The 21,361-nt window shown below is 35.4% G+C and overlaps 3 protein-coding genes and 1 long non-coding RNA gene across 5 annotated transcripts; 1 reads left to right on the top strand and 3 right to left on the bottom strand.

Moving 5' to 3' along the window:
* Nucleotides 1-593: 593 nt before the first annotated feature.
* On the bottom strand, nucleotides 594-2,607 carry LOC130716764 (uncharacterized). The gene is made up of 3 exons (XR_009012146.1): nucleotides 1,448-2,607; nucleotides 968-1,296; nucleotides 594-880 (listed from the first exon to the last, which is right to left on the bottom strand). It is a non-coding gene; the product is annotated as an uncharacterized LOC130716764 (long non-coding RNA).
* A 315-nt stretch (nucleotides 2,608-2,922) lies between these two features.
* LOC130719006 (probable F-box protein At4g22060) lies at nucleotides 2,923-4,035 on the bottom strand. The gene has a single exon (XM_057569658.1). The coding sequence runs from the start codon at nucleotides 4,033-4,035 to the stop codon at nucleotides 2,923-2,925; it is 1,113 nt and encodes a 370-aa protein (XP_057425641.1).
* Nucleotides 4,036-5,115: 1,080 nt separating this feature from the next.
* On the top strand, nucleotides 5,116-6,366 carry LOC130719005 (uncharacterized). Its single transcript, XM_057569656.1, has one exon. The coding sequence runs from the start codon at nucleotides 5,116-5,118 to the stop codon at nucleotides 6,364-6,366; it is 1,251 nt and encodes a 416-aa protein (XP_057425639.1).
* A 925-nt stretch (nucleotides 6,367-7,291) lies between these two features.
* On the bottom strand, nucleotides 7,292-14,716 carry LOC130718742 (glycine dehydrogenase (decarboxylating), mitochondrial). Of its 2 annotated transcripts, XM_057569363.1 has the most exons (15): nucleotides 13,130-14,716; nucleotides 12,472-12,717; nucleotides 12,314-12,391; nucleotides 11,982-12,082; nucleotides 11,707-11,902; nucleotides 11,458-11,583; nucleotides 11,018-11,203; nucleotides 10,789-10,902; nucleotides 9,775-9,927; nucleotides 9,032-9,220; nucleotides 8,856-8,933; nucleotides 8,644-8,769; nucleotides 8,444-8,542; nucleotides 8,048-8,165; nucleotides 7,292-7,500 (listed from the first exon to the last, which is right to left on the bottom strand). In XM_057569363.1, the coding sequence occupies exons 1-15, from the start codon at nucleotides 14,387-14,389 to the stop codon at nucleotides 7,406-7,408; spliced, it is 3,165 nt and encodes a 1,054-aa protein (XP_057425346.1). In that variant the 5' UTR covers nucleotides 14,390-14,716; the 3' UTR covers nucleotides 7,292-7,405. The 2 variants fall into 2 exon arrangements, with proteins under 2 accessions (XP_057425346.1, XP_057425347.1); XM_057569364.1 differs by lacking the exon at nucleotides 9,775-9,927.
* Between the last annotated feature and the right edge of the window lie 6,645 nt (nucleotides 14,717-21,361).

Raw genomic sequence — 21,361 nt, 5'->3', positions numbered from 1 at the left:
TGTATCCAGAAACCAACAGATCTGGATTTTTTCGGTCAAATCCTCCTTCCTTTCTTTTATGTGGGGTGGTTTCCATTGATTTCCAGAAGGAACTTCTCTCACAACAACAGATCTAGGCTTTTTTTATGGATCCAGAGAGAATGAGGGAGGAAGAAAATGGGAAGAGGAGCAGAGATCGACAAAAAGGTTCAAGTTTTGAGATTATTGAGCCCTTCACTCCAGTGATTTTGTGGATTCGGTGTTGTTGAGGGTGAGGGAGAGCATTTCAGATCGATGAAGAAGATTGGGTTGAATTTTCCCTTTTTAATGATTTTATTTAAATAATATATGATGTTAATTAGTTATTTTTTAATAATTTAAATGAAAAAATATTAAAAAAAAATCCACCTGGCTTTGCCACCTAGCCTGATTAATCCTACGTGGCCATGCCACATGGGCCACCGAAGCTCCGGCATTGACCAAGATCTCCGGAGGGACCAAAACCAAACCTTTTGACAAAGGTTAGGGACTAAAACCCACCTTTGCTCCGGCGAAGGACGAAAACCAAGCATTTGGTAAAGGTTAGAAACCAAAAACTTATTTAAGCCTTAGGATAAATTAAAGCCAAGAGTACCAATTCAAATAATGATATAACCAAAGATCTCATCTAATTTTAGTCACATAACATGAGAGCAAAATGCAGCTTTCTCATGTTTTAAGTGAATTGACACCCACACAAAGGGAGCTACTTAAGAAAGATACAGGGATACATGGACAAAAGGAAAATCCTCAATAGCCTTTCATTTCCTTCATATCATGACATATCATTGTGCTTAGCGAACCACAAACTCCAATTACAATAAACTCTAAAAGAAGCACATCTTCATTCAAATGCCTGATGCTTTTGGGAAAATAAAATATTCAAAATCTCAAATTCTGCATAGTCCAGTTTGACAGGGAAAATGAAGTATTGAAAACCCATCCTTACATTGGGACTATCTGTGTGCTTGGCTACTGCCTTACTATCTTCTGGGAGTTCCATGATTCTGTTTACCTGAAAGAGAAAATAGCATGCATCATTAGTAACCACCAATGTATAACAGGAAAAGATGAAAGTAAATAATAAAATAAGCAGGGCAAAGAGGGTAAGAATTTAACACATATTATGCAAAATTATTAACTGTTGATTGAAGGAGGAAAAAACTTTAATAGAAAGAAAATGTAGCCAAGGAAACAGATTCCCTGAGACTACTCGCAGTTCTTGTTCATGCTAGCGTTTTTGAAAGCATCCCATTAGATTCAGGTGGTTCCCACATCCTGCAAACCCCAAGTTTAAAACATGTTATATATTTATTTCTTTAAGTAGCCCAATTTTGCAGTACAAGTTTCAAGTGATTTCACAAGGAAAAGGAAAAAGGAATAAGTGAGAGCATTAAAATAAAAAGCCACCAAGTTTTGGAATTGGCACCCCAATTTATATCTGTCTGCTTCTGCTCCCATTACAAGCCATCTAAAATTTGGACAAACTTAAATCTGAAAATGAAATTGAAGCAAAGCATGCGACTGAGAAATTGAATTTTTTTCATTTTTTTGTAATGACATGAATCAAGGGTACCAAGGAGACCAGATTTAGACCAAGGAAAATAACAATCACGTCCAAAATCAACCAATACTTACTAGGCCAATATCTGATCCAGCAGTTCTCCACCCTCACATAACCTAAGAAGGTAAACACGAGCATATAAACTAACACATAGAGAGTGAGAAAAGCACAATGAAAACATAAACCGAAAGTCTATGTAAATCTACGGGGCTATTTAAGATTGCACAAATCACCCATGTGGGGCTAGCTGCTTAAAAATTTAAGTTTCTATCCAGCACAAATATGCTAGTTCAAAACTTCAAATAACATAAAGACTATGTTCATTTCTTCTATAATCTATGTTCAAGCAATGATAAATTCAAACCTAAGATCTATCTCTTTCTTATACGAACTTTTATTTGGAATTTCACTTATAAGAGTCCTAGCATATTTAGCATCTAATAAGAGATTGAGCATCAGTTACATATATATCTTATCTGATTGTACCAACAACCAAGTCTACAGAACCAATAACAGAACCAACCCCTAAAGTTCATCTTCTTGAGTTTGGAGAATTGTACTTGCTAATTGAATACAAAAAATGAAGTAATTTATCATCTTCTTTGAATCCAAGTTGTCAAGCAAATGACATGAAGTCACTAAGGTGTGGCATCATATTTAAAGCTTCACATGTTTTTACATTCCTAACTATCTAGCATATTTTCTCTAAATGTGAATTATATGGAGCTATAATATATTGTAATACATCAATGTAATATAAGGCTTCACTGTGTTGAGTTGCTCTATTCACTTCGGCATTGGGGTCACAGTAATGACTGCATATAGGTGGATTCATTGACACCTGAAAATGAATTCCAGTCTAATCTATAATCTAATCCAAGTCCAGTTTTGGTTAGCATGTAGTTTTAGGGTAGTTTTTCAACTAAGATAAATGTGAAGGAAAGAACAACCAACTAAATGTTGCATAAGTGCTTGGCATTTCATCGAACAGTTGGTAGAATCATATTTTTGGTCTTTGATCAGAAATTAAGTGGTGATTCAAAGATTTCAATTTTTTAAAACATCATAGGTAAGTTTTACTTATTATTTTGTCCATTTATTAAGAGGAATAGAAATGCATTAGGTTGAAATTACTCCCAACAAAAACAAATCCTAATTTTATTTTGTCTACTCAAATTTTAGTAAACAATTTCAATCATAAACATCATGAATAATTCCCAAAAAAAAAACATTTAGATGATAGTCCTGCATACATTGAATATCTACAGAATGATTAAAAACAAGATCTAGAAAATTAGAAGACATAGGTGATAATACAATGCAAAATAATCAACTTAGACTTAAAAGTCATCTGAAGTTGGAACCACCCAAACAGGTGGTGGATTCATCTTATTTGCAAATGGAGTGAGGAGTTTGACACATCTATCTTCAAGGTTGAAAACACCCCAATCAATCCCACCATATGAATAGTCCAAATTCATCTCTTCACTTCTATCGTCCGTGAAGTAAATCGAATTCGCTTCACATCTTTTAAACTCTTTGGCAGACACCGAAGCCGACTCATTGGCACCAAGAAAAAGAACTCGGTCATGCAAAGTACTCTTCTTTACCCACTTGTTCTTCATATAGTCAAGCTTATACACCATAAAATGTTTCGTTCTGTAAGGACAAATTACATCACCATCATAACCACGTGGTTTATATCCTTCATATACCACTTCACCGTCCGCATTGACAAAATCTCCGACAAGTCTTTTCACCAACAATAACTCTCCCTCTGACATCACCAAATATATCTTTGACGAAAACTTGTCTCTCGGGAACTCTCTCTCTTCTTCCTCGTCCCACTCCATAGTTAGTTTAAAATCTAGGATCTTTCTTGGAACTTCTTTATGAAAATCCCATTTTTCAAGAGACCCATCTTCCGCAAGAGCATAGAGGATGTTGTCGCGGAACACAATGTCGCAATAAAAGCTCTTAGCACCGCTGGGTTCAACCCATGTTGAAGAGTTAGTGCAAAAGGCAAGTCTGCATGGGTAGCTAAACAGTATGGCAAGTGTGTATTGTGAAGAAGATGGAGAACGCATGAGCACTGCTTTGGACACAAAGGAATCCAGCAAGTGTTGCACAAAATAAGAGTATGTGACTCCGGCACGGTGCATGAATGCATGAGAAAATGTTGGCAACCGAATGCAAGTGGAGGAAGGTGGGTTTAGTAGAAAAGGACACCCTTCTGTGTCTAAAATCATAAGCCAACCACGGGAAGAACCAACACACCAGGCACCTTCATAGCCCTTGAACATGTTCTTCCACTCGAATAGCATGTTTTCCTGCACAATGAAGATGGAACGATGAGCTGGGGTTATGTTGTCTTCAACATCATGATCAACGTCATTGTGATCTGTTTCTTGGAGGTAGGGGAGGATCGCATAGGGAACAGAGAGGAAAGCCATTGAAGTTTTAATTCGTGAGTATTTGTTACCACTCAGACCCAGTCCATCCTAATTTGTTATTATATATAAGATCAGATGAAGCACCCTCTGAAATCTGAATATTAATTTTGAGATATATCAATTATATATGTATCTCGAATTGTGATTGCTTTTCCAATTTAAAAGATTTGATTTCTTCAACTCAAAAAAAAAAAAAGGTTTGATTTCTGGACAAGATATTTAAAAGATTTTAGATTAAGTTGGATTAGTTTTCAAAACAAATAAATGATATTGTGATTGCTTTTCCTATTTAAGAGATTTGATTTTTGGATAAGGTATTTAAATTTAGGTCTTTCCATATTTGAAAGATTTGGTTTTAAATTAAGTTGGATTAGTTTTATGTTTTTTTTTTGAAACTAGATTAGTTTTATGTTTAGTCGTTCTTGTTGTCAAAAAAAAATGTTTAGTCGTTCTAAATTTGATTTGAAGATTTAACGGAAAAATATTATGCCGAGGAGATAAAATAAATTGATACAAGAGATATGATCTGTAGACTGATTTTTTTTTTTAATTCAATGTTAGAATTCGAAGTTTTAAGATTACATAATAAAAATAAACACAAAAGATAATCCAATGGAGGAGTTCGTTATCTTATTTGATTCTAATAACTTTTTAATATTATATAACATTTATCTCTTATTTTAAATTTCTTGATCTAAAGAGGATATATTGGTGATAAAATATTAAAATGTAATTATCTAAATCAACAAAAAAGGAAACAAAAATCAATGAAAGAAACAATCCAGGCATCCAGGGATTATACATCTTAAACAAAAGATACACTTTTTTTTTTTGAAACAACAAAAGATACACTTAGATATGAAATAAAGTCGACCAGTTAAACAAAAGATATGAATTATTATGTCGAAAAAAAAGGTATGAATTAAATAAGATAACCAACTTGGAGATCAAGTTAAAGACCGAAATAAATAGCCTTCATTTAACACATCTGAAATCATAAGACCTATTTTGCTCCATCTCACTGTGTCTCGGCCTCTAGTTCATCAAGATTAGAGTGTGTTTTGTTCTACGGTGTTAGTCATGGCATTATGTGAGGATGAGCTATTTCAAATCTTTTCATGGCTTCCAGCTAAATCATTGTGCAAGTTCAAGAGTGCTTGTGGGTGGACCTTGAATTTCAGCAAAGAAACATATTTTTGCATGAAGAATGCACAAAATATGTTGTTACAAGATGACACTGGATTTTTTATACAGCAAGACAATGGTCAGGGGTTTAGTGGAAGAATTGAAAGCCATTCTTTCAATGTTGCGGAATTATTAACTTCTGGGGTGCCTCAAGATTTCCTCAGCTTGTTGGCGAAGTCAGCAAAAATCATCACATCATGCAATGGATTAGCCTTGTGCCGAAGCACGCCGAGAGAGAGTGAAGTTGACCTTTTTCTGTGCAATGTTGTGACAAAAACATGGCTGCCAATTGCTACTCCTGCTAGTGTTCATGAATCCCCTGATGCTGATGTGAATGTTGTGTTTCAGTGCATGAACGATAGTCTTAATGTGGATGACTATAGAATAACCTTGATAGAGAACTCCCTTGAATGGTCATCACATCGTGATTTGAAAGTGTATTCTCCAAAGAAAGGTGTGTGGGAAGCCATGGAGAAAAGCTTCTTTATTGGTAGTAGGAACATGAGACTTGATATGCCTGTGACTCTGAATAACACTCTCCACTTCATATCTGATAGTTCTCAATATTTTACCAAGTCAAGTCCTTTCTTTAGGCCATATATAATGGCGTACAATTATGAGAGTGGTGAATCAACAATGCTGAGGCTCCCAAGAGATGCAAGAAGAGGTTCTCATGATGATAGTTGCAACATGGGAATTTTTGAATGGGGGAAGGCGAAGAGTTCAGATCGTTCAATTTGTTTAGTGAGACACCGGAAGCGCATCTTTACCGTATGGATCTTGGAAGACTACAAGTCAACTTTATGGAGAAGGGTTTTGAAAATAAGGGTGAAAGCGATGGGGTTGAAGGAGGAAGATCCAAGAGTTGAAGGGTTTGCCGTCATGAATGGTGATTGCTTGATTTTCGCCACGGAGAAAAAGGTTTATGGATATAATTTGTGTGGTGGCAAACATCTTCTAAGGGCAACAGAAATATGTGAGCATGGATTGAGAGGCAAAGTTTGTTTCACTTCTTATTCTAACACTCTTAGACCGTGTGGAGCTGGTGCTACAACATTTCAAGGTTATGATACCACTCATCCCAAGGCAGAAAGAAGCACTTCAAGAGCCTGCAAGACAGACTACTTCTACTCTGAAGAAAAATGATTTCTTAATTTTTCAGATTGGGTAGAGTTGCAGAATGTTAAGTTGTAATGTTCAGATCTTGTTAAATTGTGATATGTAGTTTGTTTAATGAGTTTGTACCTATTGTTTTACGAATTGCACTTTCAGAGTTTCAGTCAAGTTTGATGCTTCTCGGTTGTTGATTCAGATATTCATTTAATTGACTTCAAATTTTCTAGCTTCCATTCAGTTTTACTTTTTTTTGTTTCAGTTCCGTGTCAATCTTACCTATAATAATGTCCTTCTGAATTTTTTGTTTGTTTTTCTTTGTACGAAGCTTTCTCAATCTCTTTAGTTGAAAATTATAGTGTTTGTAATTGTATGATATAAAGGTATAAAGTATGGGGGTTGTTATGCAGGGTTCTGTTGAGAGTAATTTCTTTTCATTGCAAAACCTGCTACAGTGCTACTTAAGTTGAACAATGAGTAAAACAAAATGGGAGGAAAAGCCTCATTTTGCTAGCATTATTGGCATTAGATTCATTAGGGATAGTTAAATTGAGGAGAACTGTTATAGATTATAAAATATAAACTTTTAAGCATTTATAGTTAGTTATAATAAGAAATGAGCCTTGGCGCAACGGCCAAAAGTTGTTGTGACTGAGGTCACTAGTTCATGGACAATAGACCAAGTAATCAGATCCTTTCCTGGAGAAATGCATTCAGATTTAGCATAGTAGTGTTGAGGGATAAATGAAGAAACAGAATCATAAGTTAAGTAAAACAAAACCCATAAATCTTTATGATCAAAGCTATGGCAAGTGAACTCTTTTTTATTAGGGAACTAATGATGAATAAGCTGAGCAATGTAATAAATACTTTCTTTTTGGGTTTTTTTCCCTTCAGTTGGAGGTAAGAACTTTCATTTCTGTTTATGGATTGGAAAAGGGGATAGGGGTCGAGGTAGTAAGAAACTTAAAGAGCAGTGATTATCATCGTTATCATATTAGGAAGCAAATATACTGTATGAACAGGAATAGTTTATGTACAACTGGAAATGAAAATAGTAGTCACTGGAACACTAAGCTGTTGCAGCAGCTTGTTCTTCAACAGCCTGTGATGCTGGGAGAAGGGTGCAGATGAGGTTGCGGTCACCATACACGTTGTCAACACGTCCTGATACAAGGAACCACATTGTACATATATTAGTCCATGCATTAGTCAAGCAAAAATATCATGCAGACCACAACTTTGTGTAGTATAAGGATTACAAACAATCAAGCACCAGCTTAATCCATAGTTAAATAAGAATGTGCCCTGGTGGAATATTCTCAGAAAACATTTGTTCTAACGTCAATTGTGTTATTGCAGAGAAAAAGGATTGTGTTTGATAGAGACGAAAATGGAGGCGGGTATTAGAGTTAACGTGAATTAAAACTAGCGTGAATCCGCATATTTTTCTTCATAATCAATTCTGGCAAATACAAGCTTTTCCCCATAATTGATTTTGGCTTTAGAATCAATTGTAGAAGAGTTTCCAAACATACAAGCATAACCATAAGTTTAAACATTCAATGGTATGGGCCAATTAGGCTGACCCTGTTTGGATTAGCTTCTAGTTTATGGGAGCTTTTCAAATGATAAGTATTTGGTTCCTAATTAAGGAGAAAATTCTTATAAGTAATAGGTATTTATGTAGAAGTTAGATGAGGGACATGATTACCTGTGGTAGGCCAGAACTTGGCAACCCTGAGCCATGAAGCTGGGAAGGCTGCGCACTCCCTGGAGTATGGTTTTGTCCATGCATCTGCCATGAGCAATGATGGTGGATGAGGAGCTCCCTGCAGAAAATTAGAGATAAGAACTGTGAGCTTGTGCTGAATTTTTTTTAAAATATGAAGCCAATGGTCTATTTTATTAAATAATCAAACTAATAGCATGTTTGGATCAACTTCTCTTTCATCAGAAACAATTTTAAAACTTAGAAGCTACTTATAGAAACTTCTCCTCATAATTGATTGTAACTTCAGATTCAATTGTAGAAGGGTTTCCAAACATGAGGTAAATCAAGTATTTTTCTTCTTATCAAATATCATATAAATGAGAGAAATTATTTTACCTTGAGTACATTGTTGTTAATGTCAGCCTTTCCTTTCTCAATCTCAGCAATTTCTTGTCTTATGGAAATAAGAGCATCACAAAACCTGTCTAACTCAGCCTGCAATGATGTTTAGTTGAATTAAAGAAGAAATTACACAGGAGAAACAACAAAACAAGAAAAAAGGTATAAGGATAAAAAAAATCCCAGCAAGGCCATACCTTGCTTTCACTTTCAGTGGGCTCAATCATGAGTGTGCCAGGCACAGGCCATGACATTGTTGGTCCATGGAACCCGTAATCCATGAGGCGTTTCGCGACATCTTCGGGCTCAATTCCAGCAGTATTCTACAATGGAAATAGCTTACATTCAATGAAAGCTTGAACACCGGTGATCAATTGAAAAAAACAACTGCAACTATCAAATGGATCACCTTAAAGCCTCTCAAGTCAATAATGAATTCATGAGCAACTGTTCCATTGACTCCACGGAAAAGAACAGGGTAATAGTTCTGTAGAAGTCAAAGTATATGTAAAATCAAGGTTCATATGCAGAAAGACAATGATACATACACTTTTCATGTAACATAATTTATGACTAAGCACAAACCTCCAATCGTTTGGCCATGTAGTTTGCATTTAAAATGGCTATCTTTGATGCATCTGTGAGTCCTTGAGAACCCATCATGGCAATGTAAGTGTAAGAGATTGGCAAGATGAGTGCTGAACCCCAAGGTGCAGCAGAGATGGTACCAAGTGGTTGAGAGTTGTCAGGGGCAGGAATTCCACCAGTGGGTATCTTCATTACGGAAATAGATATATAAATACAAGAAAGATGTAATTGAAGAGTGTCGTGAACCAAGTTCTCTAAAAGTTTAAGCTATTAGGTGAAGACACGTGAATGGTTTGTATTATATTTCTTATATGCTTCGTCACGCAAGAGCCCATTAAGCTCAGAACGTGGACAATGTCATTTCTTATACACCCACTCAAATACCTTGTGCTGAAATTCAACATTTTATTGGAATAATAAAGGGAATAAGATTGAACTTTAGACTACTATGTCATTAACCAACTACTTCAAAAGCTTGAACTACTGGGTCACAGGCGAATGATTTTATATTATGTTTCTAACAAAACAAAGTTGTACAAATGTCTTTCATTACACGGATCTCAATTTGATCATACGACAGATAGAGGATCAATGTCATCCAATCTGGAAATAAGGCAGCCAGCATAAACGCTAATATGTTTTTTTCTGTGAAATAAATGTGGTTTCTAATGAATAGGATTCATGACATGTATGCATAATATACATGATGTCATCCATAACAAGAAAAGAAGAGTACTAACCACTGGGTGTGAAGGTAAAAATGGTGCCAAGTGTTGCTTTACACCAATAGGACCCATGCCAGGGCCACCTCCTCCATGAGGAATGCAAAATGTCTTGTGGAGATTGAGATGACAAACATCTGCTCCAATCCAACCTGGGCTTGTAAGTCCCACCTGTACACGTAAACCAAGTGCCCATGGGCGGATCTACTTGGAAGTGAGGGGGTTCAAATGAACCCCCTGAACAAATTTTTTTTGCACTTACACTCCTATATAATATATTTTTTGAACCCCTGAAAATTTTAAATTATACTAGTAGACCAAGTTTTGCACCTATTTGCACTAAAGACTTACCATCACTTACTCCTCTCACTCTCTCACACACACGCGCACTCAGCCACTCACCCTCTTTCTCTCGCTGCCTAAGTCCCACTCAACTGAGATGTGAGAACTGCAATCAGAATCATTCGTCTGCAAAATAGTTCAATCTCAAATTATGCTTCCTTTGTTTAATTTTCTGTTTCGATTTAGATACTTAATTCTTGAAGACAATCGAATTATTCATTTATCTAATCTTTACTGAATTGGAAACGTTCGATGAGAAAAATATATTTTTTCTGGTATTTTCAGTTTAGATTTCTCACCTCAGTTGGTCAATTTAAACTAAGATATTTTGCATGTGCATATATACATAAATATTAATGAATCATACATACATATACATGTGCATATATACATAAATATTTGCAGATATAAAATTTCAAATGACAAGTATTTTTTCCTCTGTATATACTTGTCATTTGAAATTTTATATTTGCTGAGATGTATCAACAAAGGCATCCGTAGTATACTGTCAAGTTTCAAAACACGATTCGGATGAAGATTTTCATTTTTCACAAATAGTTTCTTGAACTATATTTCTTTCACAAAATCATCCTGATGAACTACTATCTACCCCAATAACTACCCTTTCAGATTCTTGGTCTAACACAAAGTACATAAACTTAAAATATGCATTGGATTAGGAAAGCAAACCTGTGCATTCATGTTGGCACCATCCATATACACTTGGCCTCCATTATCATGAATGATCTTGCAAATCTCATCAATACCTTCTTCATAAACACCATGGGTGGAAGGATATGTCACCTATAATTCAAATCAATATCAAGTGAATATAAAAAAATGCCGAAGTTTGACTATACTCTCAATTCACAGGTATAACATCAATAACAGGAGATATTGTATAGGAAGCCAGTTGTACCATAAGTGCAGATAAGTTGTCCTTATTTTTTTCAGCAGCCTTCCTCAACTCATCAATGTTAATGTTTCCTTTGGCATCGGTTCCGATTGTGACAATTTTCATTCCACACATAGCAGCACTAGCAGGATTGGTACCATGTGCTGAGACAGGTATAATGCAAACATTGCGGTGGTGATCTCCTCTTGACTACAGTTTTCAATGGCAAAAACATGTAAGAAACATCACAAGAATTTAAGAATAAACTATTTCATCTCATCTAGATATGTTGCCAGAAAAAATGACATAATTGAGGATATCTATTATTGGCTGAAACAAAAAGTAAAGCTAATCAGAAGAACCATGAAAGGCCTTGTAAATTAGTAAACACCATCCTTCCATAATAACAACTATTGTCCACAAAAGTGAAGCAAACATATTCATAATGAACCAAGGTGCCATACCAAATGATATGCGCGAATAACCATCAGTCCAGCATATTCTCCAGCAGCACCAGCATTCGGTTGCAAGGAGAAAGAGTCAAACCCAGTGATGGTACACAACAGATCACCCAAATTGTTGAACATTTCCTGACACCAGATTTGCTTGTTTAGAAACAGAAAACACAACTTCTATCCCCTATTTTAAAAAGGGTATTTAAGAATCAATTTGTATCATCATTATGTTGTGGGATTATTTAACCATCCAACTACCTGATAACCTTGAGCCTGTTCAACTGGTGCAAAAGGGTGAATATCAGTGAAGCTGGGCCATGTCACAGGCATCATTTCAGTTGTTGCATTCAGCTTCATTGTACAAGATCCCAGTGGGATCATACTGTGGCATAGTGATAGATCCTTCGATTGCAGCCTATGAATGTATCTGAGCAACTCATGCTCAGTTTGGTACCTAAAGTGGAAATAAAAATAAATAAATTACCTGCCAACATTTAACCCCATGAATTCAAATTTTGTGAAAAGGGGTATACGTGTTAAAGATAGGGTGTGTCAGAAAAGGGCTCTCCCTAGCTAGTCCAGAAGGAATTGGACTCTGGACTTCTGGCGCAAGTGATGCAGCTGTGAAGGAGACCTGCGTATATGTAAAATTTTTAGTGCATGTTTGGAAATCCTTCCACAATTGATTCTAAAGTCCAAATCAATTTTGAGAAGAAGCTTGTGTGAGTAGCTTCTGGGTCCCAGAATTGACTATGAGGAAAAATAAACTGATCCAAACATGCTATTAGATGAATTTACAATGATGAGTCATGAGAAATGACACAATCATGTGAAAAGGATATATGATGTACAAAATTATACTTACAGGCTTGCCACCAGCAAACACTTGGAAAAGCTTGTCAACATCCTCTAATGTGATTGTTTCATCAAAAGCAACAGTAATCTGTAAAGCAGCCAAGCTCCATTATCCAAAGACATGCAAAGATAATTAACTGAATTGGAACAACAAAAAGCAACACTCACAGTGTTTCCATCTACAACTCGCAAGTTTATTTCACTTTTGAGAGCAGCATCAGCAATTGCATGTGCATTGGAAGTCTTAACCTTCACAGTGTCAAAGAAGGGAAGATCCTGAACTTCCACAGTTCCAAGTTTCTTTAACCCCAGAGCAAATGCCCCAGCAAGACCATGAACACGTTGGCTAATGGCTTTAAGGCCTTCAGGTCCATGATATACAGCATACATGGCAGCCATGTTTGCAAGCAGTGCCTAAACATAACCAATTCAGAAATAAATAAATAAAATCCTCAACCAACTTATACAAAATCAGAACTAAGCTCCAGGAACACAGTAATACAAAGGACAGAGGTTATGATCTATCTATAACAGGTTATAATCTATCTTGAGCAGGATGTACAAAAAGAAATGCTTTGAAACAGGTACACATAGACATAGTTAGGTACTTATTTGAGCTTATTCTCATATAACTTACTTTGAGTTTATTTCAATAAGATTCTAAAATTAGCTAATGAAAAAGCGCTTATGCAATAAAAGCTTATTTAAATTGTTTTCCTAAACACACCCATGGCTAGAAATTGAAATTCTAAATAGCTATTGTCCATTAAGAAGGAACTACTTATAACTAAAAACTGATCAAATTCAAACCAACTTAACTAGTTACCTGAGCAGTGCAAATGTTGCTGGTAGCCTTGTCCCTACGGATATGCTGCTCCCTAGTTTGCATTGCCATTCTCAAAGCACTCTTTCCTGAAGAATCAACACTAACACCAATGATTCTCCCAGGCATCATCCTCTTGTACTCCTGTGATGTGGCCAGAAAAGCAGCATGAGGACCACCATAACCCATTGGAACCCCGAACCTCTGAGCCGAGCCAACGACAATATCTGCCCCGAACTCACCGGGAGGCTTCAACGCAGTCAATGCCAAAAGATCAGAAGCCATAACAACCTTCACCTCATGAGCATGAGCTTTCTTAATAAACTCCCCATAATCCAAAACCTCACCCTCAGTACCAGGATACTGAACAAGAACACCACAAACATCACCAGATTTGTAATCAATGTCCTTAAGATCAGCCACCACAACCTTGAGTTCAAAACCATCAGCTCTGGTCTTGCAAATATCAATGGTTTGTGGGTGGCAGTTACTTGCAATGATGAATGTCTTCTTCTTCCCCTTCTGAATGTTGTTGCACATAGACATTGCTTCAGCTGCAGCAGTACCTTCATCAAGCAATGAAGCATTGGACATAGGCAAACCAGTGAGATCCGTAATCATGGTCTGATAATTCAACAACGATTCAAGCCTCCCCTGAGAAATCTCAGCCTGGTAAGGAGTGTACTGTGTGTACCAAGCTGGATTCTCCATGATGTTCCTCAAGATCACAGGAGGAACATGGGTGTTGTAGTACCCCATTCCAATGAACGACTTGAAAACCTTGTTCTTCGATGCTAACTCCTTCATGTGCTCGATCATTTGCCCTTCTGTTAATCCTCCATCGAACTTGTTGAACTTCATCTCCTTCAACCGAATCGATTTCGGTACAGTAGCGTCTACGAGGGAATCAACGTTGTCGAAGCCACAAGCCAGTGACATCTTGGCTTGTTCTTCTGGTGTAGCGGAGTTGTGCCGTCTCGGGAACGTGTCGCTGGGTTGAAGCGCCTCCACGGAGATCGATCGGGTCTGGGATAAACCCGCGGCGGCGCGTGGAATGTTGGTGGCTGATTTGGATCCTCTGTTTCTGAGAACAGAGTGAGAAACAGAGGACACGTACCGGGAGGAAGAAGCGGAGTAAAACGGCACGGTGGTGGTGGAGGCGGCGGCGGAGTTCCACACCGGTTCATGCTTTCGGTTGTGCTTCGCTTCGGAAACCAAACGCTTGAGAATGGCGCGGTTGGCGAGTCTCCGTGCGCGCTCCATGTTTGATGAAATGTCACAGAGACTGAGAAAACAGGGGAGATAGTAATGTGAAGAAATGAGAAATGAGATACTCTGTTTTTTGTTATGATTCCATTGGAGTGTGTGTGAGTGAGTGGAGGGTGGTGAATGATGATAATGTATGAGAATTATATAGTATAAAAATGTGAATATGAGGGTGTATTGAATTGAATTTATGATAATTTATGATAATAATGATAATGAAATTATGAAAATGAAAGACTTGATTTTTTGGAAATGAATCAATGATGATAATGTGTAGATTCAAGATCTGATGGAAATGCAAAGTGGTTGGTGACTGAGCTCCCACCTATGAAGGAAAAGGACAGGTTCAATGTTATCACACTGCCTAACTAGGAAAAACACCACAAACTTTGGAAGGAAAGAATGAATGGAAGGAGTTAAAGGTTTGAGGATTGAGTTTCAATGGAAGGCATTTAAGCATGTTTTATATTTTGGGGGAGAAAAAGTTTCATATTTTTTTTTGGGGTGTGGAAATTTTAGGATTCTGATGAGTTTGGTGGCAGATTCTCTTTCACAATAGGCTTATCTTTTTGGGGGTAAGTGGCAGAAAGAAACAAAAGGGTAATTTTTTGGGGTTGTGAATTTTGCAGCAAAGCTCAATAGATAGATTAGGGTAGTGAAAAATGGTGTATGATCACAATTGACTCAAGTTACAAGCATAGATAGAGGAACTATCACAATCGGAATGTGAGGCTTTGATTCAGGTAGAGTCTCCCTTTAAATTTGGTAGGACACACTGAATTTTTGGTATATGAGGTAATTGTGGCAATTTTGTGGATCTGTGCCTGACTGAATGATAAATGCAATGTGGAATATTGGGTACTAGGTAGGTTGTAAGGGGAAAAAGTCTCCGGTTTTTGGAGAAGTACAGAGAATCTTGACGGTAAAAATTATTGCATTTAGTGCAAATTATAAATGGAAAAAATCTTATTACATTTTATTAATGAGATAGAACTGTTATGTTTTTTTGGGGACAAATATTTAATGAGATTCACAAGTGCACCTGTAATTTAGTTTATTTTGGCATCTGCTAGGGACGGAATCCAAGGCTGTAAGGTTAAAAGTTTGCATTACACTAGTAATGGTCAGTTTTATGAGTGAATTGGCAAATAACCAATTGAAGTAACAAAAGTAAATTGGTTATATATAGTAAAAGTTAATAAATGATTTGGACCATTTGGTAATATATTTTGTAACCAAAAAAAAAATTTGGTAATATATTTTAGTTTGAAAAATTGACCGGGTCAGTTAAGAAAATGACCTCAATTTTTCTGTAATAAAAAAACAATAAAGGTAAGTGTATATACCATGTGATAGAGATAAAAAAGAATGAGATATAAACGATATATGTAATATATGATGTAATGTGAGTCGGAGATAAAGAGAGAAAAAATATATCTCAAAATAAATGCACGGTTCCTAAATATAATAAATAAAAAAGATGTGTGCACTGTTGTTTAATGGTACAATATCATTTTTTTTTGAACGTTTAATGGTAAAATATCATTACTCATAAAAAAACTCCAAAGCAAAAAAAAAAAATAAAGAAAAAAATAAACAAAATAATTAACATAAGTTTTGTATTTGTTTGATTTTGTATTAGTATTGATTGTTTAACAAAAAAAACACCCATAGAGGTAAAAAGTGGTTATTTGAACTCCTAGACTGAGAGTTTGAATCTTAGGAGTGTCACTCTTGATGAGACATTTGACATTCACCACACCCGGATCGAAATTGTGAAAATAATTTAACAAAAAAAAACCACATTGATTGGGGCTTTAATGAAAAAACTATTTGGTCAGTCTCTACTACTTTGTTTGCCTTTATGGGTGGAGATTAGTCACATGGCTACCAGTAGTTGATATCTTAGTTAAAAAAAAATTATAATGTTTGATTTATTAACAACGAAATTAGGGTTGTTTGATTATCAATTTTATTTTTCATTTTTTAAATAAAAAGTGTTATTTGCTCAAGTTATTAGGTTGTTTATTAATAACCCAAATTTTAATATTTTTTATTGGTCTGGTTCTACCAATAACATAATAATCTAATGTTTCAACCGAGACCAAGTTTAATATTATTTTGACAAGCAAAGAGGTACAGCTTACAAGAGAATCTCGGTTGGTAAGGAATTTATAAAATTCAGCTAAAAGGTGGTAGGTGAGGAAGAAAGAGATCCACATTTTTTTTGGGTAGAAAAGAGATCCATATTTGATTTAACAATTATGCAAAAATTTGACAAATAAAAAAGTATGCAAATTGTTATAAAGTTTAATTAAAGTAAAACATGGTTGGCATGTGTTATTGGAATTGAATCGGGGGTTAGGTGTGTGTATTTGGTATTTGCCATTGTTTTTTACCAGATCAATCGGGTTTGCAAATAGTCAAAATCTTATTTGAGAATTGAAAACTTGATTAATTTGTTTCCTTTTTCCCCCTCCCATAGATCCCCGAAAATCTGGTTGGTATTGGTAACTTGTTCAAATAATAGGCTAGTAGCTTACGACCAAAAAGGAAGTGTTAGACTCAGTTACTGTTTGGCACACGTGCAAGAGCAGAACATAATCAAATACACCCTCCGGTCACCATTATAAGAAAAAGTTAGTTTTTTAGATTCATTCAATATATGATATATCACACATATCATTTATTGAATGAATTTAAAAATTTAACTTTTATTTATAATAGTGACCGGAGGGTATTTATGTTAAGGAAATCAAATCAGGGAACCCAAAGCAGCACTGAGTCCAGAAAAAATTGAAATTAGGAAAATTAAACACTATATTTTTACACAAAAACTTAAAAGATTGATGTGTGAATCATTTACTTATATACTGCTGAACACATACAATTAAAATAAAAATTATCAAGTTATTAGTTCATATAGTTTATTTTAACCTTCATTACTTTTTTTGAACGATTCAATTACTTATTTAAAAGGGTATACATTCAATTCAACTCTACTCTAACAAAGGAAAAACACATCAATAATATTGTAAACAATAAAGAAAGAAATGTAACAATATCATTTTGGCCCAATAAATAATAAACAATATTATGTCAAATAATAATGCATTTTAAATATTTTAACTAATTTTAACAAAAGTCAAATTAAATATGTAATGACAAAATCATATTGGCATCCCGAACAATCATGAAATAATCATTATTTTTATTTAATAAATTGTTTAAATATGTTTTTTGTCTAGAGATTGTAAAGGGAATCAAATTGGATTCATTGAAAAAATTTCTCTGAAATGTAATCCCTGAATTTTTAATCAAATTAAGTCTTTTTGCTCAATTTTTACCGGTCAACGGTCCAGTGGCGAGTCTAGTCAGCAGATAGTCCACATTGATTTTTTTTTATCAATATTAGTCCTTGAAAAATTTTTAAATCATATTTTCAGTCTCTCATTTGAAACCACCACACTACTCTACCTTCTTCACCAACCTCCTTCATTCTTGCCCAGCATTTTTCCAGACCACAACCTTTAATCCAGAATTTTTTCCCATACTCCTCTATCTCCTTCATTCCCTTCTTGTTCCTCTTCCTTCTCAGTACATAAACAATAAATTAAGAAAAGTTTTTTTTACAACAATTTATATAATTAGTGTAAACATACATGGATGTAATTCTCATCTGCAAGTTAAATTTTGTTGGTTATATTCTTAAAGAATAAAATTAGGGAAGAAGAGGATGGAGATGAAAAAGGAAGAAGATGAAGCATGCAAGTGCAAGAAGCTTAAAAAACAAGAAGTTCATCATTTGGATGAGAATTGAAGAAGAAATTAAGAAGATAGTGGTAGAAGAAGAGAGACTAAAAATATGATTTAAAAATTTTACAGGGACTAAAATTGATGCGAAATAATCTACATGGACACCATCTAGTAACTCGGCTGACCACTGGACCGTTAATCGGTTAAAATTGAGCAAAATGACTTAATTTGATTGAAAAAATATTTCAAAAATTACATTTTAAGAAAAAAAAATTCTAGAGACCCAATTTGATTCCTTCTACTATCTCATGGATTAAAAGCGTATTTAAGCCTTTAATATAACACATACTCAAATAGTGGAAATTATTAGCATTTAGTAAGTTGCTAAATAATATTCATCATTTTACAATTACCTAATTGATAATATGGCTATCTTGTGGTGGTTGAGAACACACACAAATAAATAAATATAAGTAAATTACTGACGACTTTTAAAACTATTAAGTAATATGTATCGATGCAGTTAATGTCCACAACATTTTAACTGATGATTTTTCATCGGTAAGCCTACATTAACAACGGCTTTTCCCACTTTAGCCATCAGTAATTAACTTTTCTCTTGTAGTGTTATACATACTTTTTTTTTTGGTACATTGTCTAAAAGAAAAGAAAAAACTACGGTCTCACATAGGAGACACCCCACGCATCAGCTTGTAAAAGAGCACCTAAACCCGCCAACGGGAGCTCACACAGAACTAGATCCTGATCTTGCTCCGCCCCATGCTTAGCCAATAGATCCGCACAAGCATTACCCTCTCACAGCGTATGCCGAAAATTGACAACCCAATCTCTACTCAAGAGATCTTTAATATCCCATACCAATGATGCATAGAGATGACCCGAAGGAGGCACCGAGTTGATAAGCTTCACAGCAAGTTGGGAGTCCGATTGACACTCCACTCGACGATATCCCCCATTCCAAGCTAGAGAAAGACCATGGAATAACCCAAGAAGCTCTAACTGAAGAATGCAGCTGTCATTAAAAAACCCGTAGAAACCCCCAATCCACATACCGTCACTACAGCGAAGGCAACCTCCAAAACCACCACGCTGTGGAGTCCCACGAACGCTGCCGTCCACGTTCAAAACCACACAATTTGGCAATTCTACTGTCCATTGAACCAACCTCGTCGACGACCCGGTTGAATCCATAGGAGCATCAAAGGCACGCTTAATGTCGTGAACCATGGCAGCCACGTTAGTCCCCAAGACCTGCAACGGAATTACCGTCCCTTCAAAACACCTAACATTCCGAGCCCTCCAAACCCACCACAAAGTCGCCATGACAGCGGGATTATCCTCCTTCAACAACTTCCGGAGCCACCCTTTCACGTCACCACTCCCGAACATGGCACCCTGAGTGTCAAAACCCATGGCATTCCAAATTCCCTTCGCCTGAGTGCAATCTCGAAGACAATGGAGAGAAGACTCCACACTGGCATTACAAATCACACACTCCGCACTTAAAGCCATTCCTCTCCTGTGCCTGCAATCATTAGTTGGAAGAGCCTCCTGGGAAGCCAACCAAACAAACATGATACATACTTATGTGAATCAATAATATTATGTGAATCAATAATATTTAAGATAAATAAATAAATATGAATTTCTAGCTTTTTTTTTAATCTTAAATGTCATTGATACACATTAAATTAAAATAATTTAACTCAACTTTTACGTAGAGTATCTTTAAAAAAAAAACTTTTACGTAGAGTAATTTACACCGGTCTTAGCCATAAAATACTCAATTTTAAGACGCAAAAATCAGTAACACACAGAATACGTCATGACGATTGAAAAAAAAAACGTCAAAACGATCAACATGCCACCTTGCCACTCCATGAATCATGTGACTTTTCATAGACATAAAGCATCAAATTTTCTATGATCCATATATATTCAGATAATTTAACCCGCAAATCAAATAAAAAAATTGTCATAAAACATAAAACAAATTAGAGACCTAACTAAGATCCAACCATGCTTGTCAAGATCATACTGTGTAAAAAACTAAAAATCGAGAAAACTTGCCTTAGCACCTTGACCAAGATTCCAAAAAACGAAGGCTGAAAAAGGATGATTTCTTAAATATTATAGCCCTTCCTTAAATCATAAAATTAAAACCTGAACAATTCTATATATCAGACACCAACTTAGAGCTCATATAGTTTATTTGTATGAAGCAGGGCCGTCTCAACCCCTAGGCCAGTAAAGCCCTTGCTTTAGGCCCCAAATTTTTTGTTTTTTTTAACTAGTATATATTTTAAAGGAAATTATCCAAGAATAGACTAATTAAATAACATATTGAGTGCCTAAAAGAATGAATCTTTTAAGTGCAACATTTATTTTTAATTAAATTCAATTTATTGTGTATTTTGAATTGATAAAAAGCAGAGGGAAAGTGTGACTTTTTATTTGGTCTCTCTGAATTCTTCTTCTTTTACTTTCTCTAATTCTTTCTCTATTGAAAAAGAAATTTTAAAAGAAATCAATTATGATAATTTACTAAACGATTTTGTATCTCAAAAGGCTCGAAAAATAAATTTTATTTAAATTATTTATATTAAATAATTAATTTTATAAATGCCCAATTCTTAGAATTCGCTTTAGGCCTCAATATTGGTTGAGACGACCCTGGTATGAAGGGATTCAAAAGCATGACATTCTTAGCACCACGAACAGAGGCTCCTTGTGCCATTCTCATGCTTCAAAGAAAATCTCCTCCTGATCACCACCTTTTTGTGCTAAACTCGGTTTGCTAGATTGGAAGGGTGATTAGCATTGACTGAACTTGAAAAAAAGTGGGTATGAACTATGATCAAGCTAGGGTGAAAATTTTAACAAATTAAGAAAAATTAATAGTTACTAGTTGGAACTTGGATTCTGGGAGAAAGCTTGATTGTGGTGAATTCATGGAAACATCACAGTGACAAGTCATCTTACTTACTTACTTTGCTGTTATTTGAGATTGTGTTGCTTTATCTTCAGCTTTTAGTTCTTTCTATCTTCAAATGTAGCACCTTCTATTTCTTGAAAGAATTTATCTTACCTTAAAAAAATAGTTACTAGTTGGAAGAGTAATATAAAAATTTTAAGGGGAAAAAAAGATTAATTGAATATCACTCTGAGATTTTTCCTCTTTAGGGTGACTAA

The sequence above is a fragment of the Lotus japonicus genome, chromosome 5, assembly GCF_012489685.1.
Source record: "Lotus japonicus ecotype B-129 chromosome 5, LjGifu_v1.2".
Lineage (NCBI taxonomy): Eukaryota > Viridiplantae > Streptophyta > Magnoliopsida > Fabales > Fabaceae > Lotus > Lotus japonicus.
This window is presented reverse-complemented; position numbering and strand designations above follow the sequence as displayed.

Coding starts and splice junctions, on each gene's coding strand:
- LOC130719006 (XM_057569658.1), bottom strand. CDS start 4,035: ATGGCTTTCCTCTCTGTTCCCTATGCGATCCTCCCCTACCTCCAAGAA.
- LOC130719005 (XM_057569656.1), top strand. CDS start 5,116: ATGGCATTATGTGAGGATGAGCTATTTCAAATCTTTTCATGGCTTCCA.
- LOC130718742 (XM_057569363.1), bottom strand. CDS start 14,389: ATGGAGCGCGCACGGAGACTCGCCAACCGCGCCATTCTCAAGCGTTTG. Junction 9,928..10,788: donor GTGCCAACATGAATGCACAG/GTTTGCTTTCCT, acceptor TTACGTGTACAG/GTGGGACTTACAAGCCCAGG. Junction 8,543..8,643: donor CCACTGAAAGTGAAAGCAAG/GTATGGCCTTGC, acceptor ACATCATTGCAG/GCTGAGTTAGACAGGTTTTG.